The following is a 6,769-nucleotide window of genomic DNA, read 5'->3' as shown; positions in this document are numbered from 1 at the left end:
CAAAATTTACATTCAAAATAATTTATACAAAGTTTCATTGCAATTCACTAATCAGTTACAAAGATATAGAAGAAATAAATATTTTGTTTATTTACTGGACAACTAGTTCATGCACCGCAATGTAACTCTAAGTAAATAATCTTGAATACATAATGTACTTATTTTTAAAAATTGAGATCATTTATTTTATAATACATTTTCATGTATTTTTTTTATTTTTGCTCAAATTTAAAAAAATATTATTATTTATTAAAATAACTTATGATCTAGATAATAAATCGTCATTAAATTTATTGTATTATTTTTATCCGTGACTTAGAATAATCCGTAATTTTTCATAATTCTGTTATTCTTTTGAAAATATGTATAAAACATGCTTAAAAAACAACGTAAATTTCCATTCAATCTAATAGAACATCTATACGTATAATATATCTAATTAATTCTAATATTTAAAGAAACACATTTTAGATGTGCTATAATTTCAAAATCTGTATAATTGAATAAATAACCTCATGATATGATATAGTTCCTAATTTTTATCTATTTATTAATTATTAATTAATTTCTATCGTAATTAAACAAAAAATGAATATTACGGCATAAACTTCAATATAACAAAAAATATTTTTTTAAATAATATTCCACACACACACAACATATATAACAGTGATTTATAAAAATTTGTATATGAATTTTATTTGAACAAATTTGATAATACTTTCAGCTTAGATATAATTTGCTTAAAAATGCATCAGTCACTTATAACTAGCTGTTTTGGTATTGAAATATGTTACCTTTGTATTTTATTAAAGTATTTATCGTTACTTCGCAGGATGTGCGTGTATTTCTTGACGGAGCAACGAACGGAGCACTCGTAATATCTCTAGGAACAAATGTAAAATGGAAATCGATTGGACTAGACACAATTAAGACCGTTATCCTAGCTCTGTCAAAATTAAAGCAACGAATTCTATGGAAACTTGATATTGATGTACCATTTGAAGTACCGGATAATCTAATGACTGTGAAATGGATAATGCAAAAAGAAGTTCTATGTATGCTTCTTGATACTTAGAAAAATACGAAAAGCATAGAATATAACATATATTTTTTTATAATTTTTGTTTAATTAGCTTTCTATATAGTTAAAAAAAAAATTTTTATATTTTTTACGCTTATTACCTCTTTATTAAAGATTAAAATATCAATCTGTCCAATTTTTTAAAATTTGAGTGTAATATTATTCTCTTAAGGAGGAACACCACTGTGACGGGTTTAAAAAATTGATTTTTTTTGCATTTTTATAATGCTTGGAGTCATAAAAATATATCCCTAAAATATTATGTTGAAATTCGTAACGGAACTACAGTAAATATATGGCAGAGTAGGATGTTGTCAGATGCATAAACTAATCAGTTGTAAAACTTTAAATACGTTTTTCTCGAAACCACGTTTTCGTAACAGGGCGCTCACTCGGCCAATTTTTATCCGAATAGCTTAAATTTTGGACAGAATGTTTGCAACAAAATTGTCTTCAGTTAAGCGTACAAATTTTTCAATCGGATTATTAGTTTTTGAAAAACAATAAAAAAAAGTAACAATTTTTTTTTGCAAAATTGGCGCGACCTCTTTTTCTAAAACAGCGCTTTTTATAAAATAATTTTGCCTAAAATTATTTCATAAAAAAATCAGTACACTTAACTGAAACTACACTCATATAAAAGTAATAATATTGAAAATTCCCGTAATAAATAATAAACGATATTAAGAATCTTTATTTTAGATCGCATATGTGAGAAACACAATCAATACTAGAAATTTAAAATGCCAATTACGGTCGAAGCTGGATCTTCATTGCTTTAAATAATTCAATCTTGAATTACTAATATACACTATATATGTACTTGCATATATACCATATTGTAGTCTTTTTCAAACTGCGCGCCGAATTGTTTTTTCGGACTATAAACGTAATTAAAACTACTCTAGTAATCGCGAATTAAATTGACAAGCAATTTTAATAATTTAATGCTATCATCAAGTATCATATTATAAGAATGTTAATAAGTTGAAACTGTTAATAAATTTATTGCAAAAAATATTACCTCGGCCGGGACTTGAACTCGGATCTCTTGTATTCCATACGAGCATCCTAAGCCATTAGAACACCGAGGTAGTAAATAATAAATATAAATAAAGGACTAACAAGCAATTGGGAATTAGCACAGTGGTCGGTGCGAAATACTCTTCAAAAAAGCTTTATCTTAAATTTAAATGAAATGAGATTTGTACATGTTTCGGCTAGTATTCTAGCCTTCTTCAGCAAAAAATATGGATGACCTGTCACGATCCATGATATTGAAGACGTAAACTTACGATGTTAACAAAAATTGGCATAATTTGGTCACAATCGTTGTCCAGTAACCCTTACTCCATTAGAGAGTCGTTCTCACCAGTTGCAAGGCTGTAAAGTTTTTAATCATTAATACCATCCAGCCTTTTTTGTAACATCGTAAGTTTACATCTTCAATATCATGAATCATGACAGGTCATCACATATTTTTTGCTGAATAAGGCTAGAATACTAGCCGAAACATGTACAAATCTCATTTCATTTAAATGTAAGATAAAGCGTTTTTGAAGAGTATTTCGCACCGACCACTGTGCTAATTCTCAATTGCCTATTTGTCCTTTATTTATATTTACACTCATATACTTTAAAATTAAAAAAATATTTTATTTTAGAGCTCTCGTTCAGACGCAACACGAGCACCCGTGCACCCATGTTTTTCCGGACGAGGTGCACATCAATGAGCACTGAGGCTAGAGATATTAATATTATTTAATGAAGTTTTTGTAATAACTTCGTAAATGTATGTACTTTAAATATATAAAGACAATCATTCATACAAACTATTAGTTTTCACAAAAAAATTCACAAAAGTAGCCTTTTTTTAGCCGTCACAGTAGTGTTCCTCCTTAAAAATAGCATTGAGTAGAATAAGCCCGGATCCTCATACGGGCAACAGCGCTTTGACACCGAACGCTCATTGGTGAAAAACGGATGATGAAGGTAAATTTTACCCCCACAACCGACTTTTCACCAATTAGCGCTTTGTGTCAAAGCGCTGTTGCTCGTATGAGGATTCGGGCTAAGATTACAAAAATGATTACAAAAATGTACTTTCAACGATTCAAAGTATTATTTGAATCATCGTTCCAATATTTCAGTAAAATGTTGTGGTGGGCATACATGAAAACATTGCGTATATAAATGTTTTGTGAATTAAATAATTCTTGCATGACTAATTACAGTAGATAATTCGGATTCCAGTATTATTAATTCTATTTTAAATTATTAATATGGTGTAGAAAAAGATCAGGAGGTTGTTTTTTTGACATTTTATTTTGTTGAACGGCAAATATTATGTATAATATACATAAATATAAAAAATTATTCTTATATCGTAACTTTTTAATCGTATTTTTCTAAGAACAAAAATAACTAAGACTTTTACATTTTGAAATATCATAACATTTTATAATTTTGGTAAATTAAGGGGCGGCATTAAATAAAAACATTTAAAAAAATACATGTTTATTAATTACAAATTTTGAATTAGATATTTTTTGGACATATAAACTTAACGTTTATAAAAGAGACCTGCTTCTTCACAAGCACAATTTTCATAAGCCCAACTTTCACAAACATTGCACCGATTAATTAAGCCAGTTTTTATCAAAGTTTTCTAGTTAAATGATATCTTTTCATCATTTTATTTTTCTTAAATTAATACTAATGTTTTTTTACGGTTTTGTTTGACTTTTATATTTTCTTATCCTTATCATTATCTTTACTTATACCATATTGTTCAATACTGCCCGCTACTTCATTGTCCAATTTAATAACAAAATAATGTATGAAATGAGTAATCTTTAAAACAAAAGAGATTTTAAATCCACAACTTGAAGAATAATAGATGTTATTATTTACATTGATAAACTAAAAACGATATTCGACTTATATTTAATGATGTTACTGATTGGTAAAATTAACTTTGTGTCGGCGTAAACAGCAGCTATGCAACAAAATGCGCATTAACTCATAAACCGATGCGTCTATTTTCAATATGGAAAGGGTCCAGTTCTCATGAAGATATCACATGCGTCTATTCTAAACAATTCTTGACCCATATCAGTCGTTGAAAGTGCAATTGTATTAATTTAATCGAGACACAACTTATAATAAAATGTTTATATCAATGTGAGTTTTTTATCATAACAATTAAGAGTTAAAATGTATTATAAGAAATTTTTATGTTTAGCTCATCAAAATGTAAGAGCGGTTTGGACTCATGGTGGTCTTCTCAGCACACAGGAAGCCATTTGGAAAGGTATACCAATAATCGTAATGCCTTTTTTTATGGATCAAAAATCCAATGCACAAATATTAGTAGCTAAAGGCGTTGGCATATATTTGGATATCAAAACTTTATCCGTGCAAACTATATTACACGCAGTTGAAGAAATATTTTACAATGAAAGGTATTATATTTCAATTATCTTTTAATAGCATAATTATTATTTAAGCTAAATGAACAATATAATTGTTTCAAGTAATATCTAGACTGATCTAATATAATTAGTTTAAAATTTTCTTGTAAAAAATAGTTGCCTACATAAAATAATAGATTATGAAATTTAATTTAATTTTTCATGTATCTTGTTATATATAATTCTTTATGTTTAATTAAAACGCGCATGTTGTGTTAAAATGAGTTACATTATTAATAGTACGTAAACATCTTTGATGCAGTTATACAAAAAACATGAAACAGTTATCCAGTGAATTCCGGGATCGACAAATACCGCCATTAGATTTAGCTATTTGGAGCATCGAATACACCGTCCGCCATCCAAATGGAACTTTGGTAACGCCGCTGAAATTTCAAAGTTGGATACAACAGAATTTAATTGACGTTTACGTATTTTTACTTTTTAATATCATCATAATATTGTTAACTATATTCTTTACAATAAAAATACTTATTTATTTTTATTATAATCATATATATACGGCATCTAAATTTCACAAGAGCAAACAGTCGTAAAAGCCGCTGAAATATAATGCTAATTACTAATAGTGTAGTCGCATGGACATAGTAATATAGGGACAGAGCATAAACTCGGAAGATAAGTGAGAGGTGTTGTGCTGAAATACGGGGGGTGACTGTGCCTAAGTTTTATTGGTTACGATATGCGCATGCTCAGTATTGTGTAACATACCGACTTAGCGGCCAGTTGCAAATAAATGATCAAAACAAAATGATAAAAATTATTCGTTGTTAAGAAATTAATTGTAACCCATTATAAACCAATAAGATTAACAAAAAAAAAACAATAATTGGAAATCTGAATAATTGGAATCTTTAGAAGTTCTATAAATGAGTAAAATAAATATGTACTGTGATGTGGCGTTTGTACCGTCCGTCACAAGAGTCGTTTGACCCGACCGGAATTAGCGTGGCATTTTTGTCCTGTGTCCTGCCGTAGCGGAGGGCGGGCGTGCCAACGCTTATCGCGATTACGGGCGACTTTGCGATTGCATTTCGCCGATTCTTTATTTTTTCGTTAAGCATTTTTTCTAGCATTTTTGTATCATCGGCGGCTACAAGAAATAAATTGTCAATCTGAAGCTACGTCTCACCAACTCCGCAGACGTCGAGGGAGAAGAATGGAAGCACCCTCGAAGAGGATCGAGGCCGCGGCCGGAAGGGAGGACGCGCAGGTGAAACAGCTCTTTGATTTTAATAAACCATTTTATTGCGAGCATGATCCTCGTACCGGATTCTTTACTAGAGATAGCCCTGTAACAGGGAAAGACACGGCATGAAGGGGATGCATGAAACAGCTCTTTGATTTTAATAAACCATTTTATTGCGAGCATGATCCTCGTACCGGATTCTTTCCTAGAGATAGCCCTGTAACAGGGAAAGACACGGCATGAAGGGGATGCGCACCCCTTGCCGCCCACCGGGGCCCTGCTGTCGGCGCCACCAGGAGTATCCTACCAAACAATGACGCCCCGCCGCGGAAAAGGAAACCACACGGCGGGGGAAATTGATTGCTTTGGCATCCGAAAGGCCAGAGGACCCGGATGAGACAGGGGAAAATCCTGTGAATGGCCGCCGAAAAATGCCCACCAGCAGTTAAATCCCGCGCGCTGAATCCAGGGCGCGCAACGCAACAGCGATTCGCGAGAGCGCATGGGACCCGCGAGAGGGCTCGCGACCAACCGGGGTGATCTCGATTGATCACGGCTCGATTGGACACCACCAATCACAGCGACCAGGTGCCTAGGAGCTTTGTAGTCTCAAGCGCTGTGAGTGGCTCGTGTCCAATTGAGCCGTGTCCAACTGGACGCCACCCGGCCGGCACTTGTGCTGTGGCGAGCCTCGAGTAAGGACGTGAGGAAACGGGACATTAGAGAGTGAGGCCGAGAGCGTGACCGAGAGTTGAGAGTATCGAGAGAGAGCCCCAAGGAGGACCCTTGGTGAGACGAGCGCAGTAAGATTTTGTAAAGCCGGCGATTTCTCGTCGGCGGGATCGTACGAATCCGCGGCAATTAATTGTTAATCGTTTCGTAGAGCTCGTTATCGGGAGCTGCCCGCCATTGCAGGCGTGATCATGCCATCCCGTCCGATATCATGGGCCGCGAGTATTTCCGTCGCGTATTCAACATGCCCCCACAGTCAGGTCATTTCGC

At 33.1% G+C, this 6,769-nt stretch overlaps 1 protein-coding gene across 1 annotated transcript; it reads left to right on the top strand.

The window, feature by feature from the left end:
* The first annotated feature begins 790 nt into the window (after positions 1–790).
* Positions 791–5,896, top strand: LOC108763560 (UDP-glucuronosyltransferase 2B37). Its single transcript, XM_018511305.1, has 4 exons — positions 791–1,058; positions 4,329–4,548; positions 4,820–5,020; positions 5,722–5,896. Exons 1-4 carry the CDS (start codon positions 791–793, stop codon positions 5,894–5,896), a joined length of 864 nt encoding a protein of 287 aa, XP_018366807.1.
* Positions 5,897–6,769: the final 873 nt, after the last annotated feature.

This window comes from Trachymyrmex cornetzi, unplaced genomic scaffold (assembly GCF_001594075.2).
Source record: "Trachymyrmex cornetzi isolate Tcor2-1 unplaced genomic scaffold, Tcor1.1 scaffold368, whole genome shotgun sequence".
Lineage (NCBI taxonomy): Eukaryota > Metazoa > Arthropoda > Insecta > Hymenoptera > Formicidae > Trachymyrmex > Trachymyrmex cornetzi.
The sequence above is the reverse complement of the archived record's forward strand: the minus strand, read 5'-3'. Positions and strand labels throughout refer to the sequence as shown.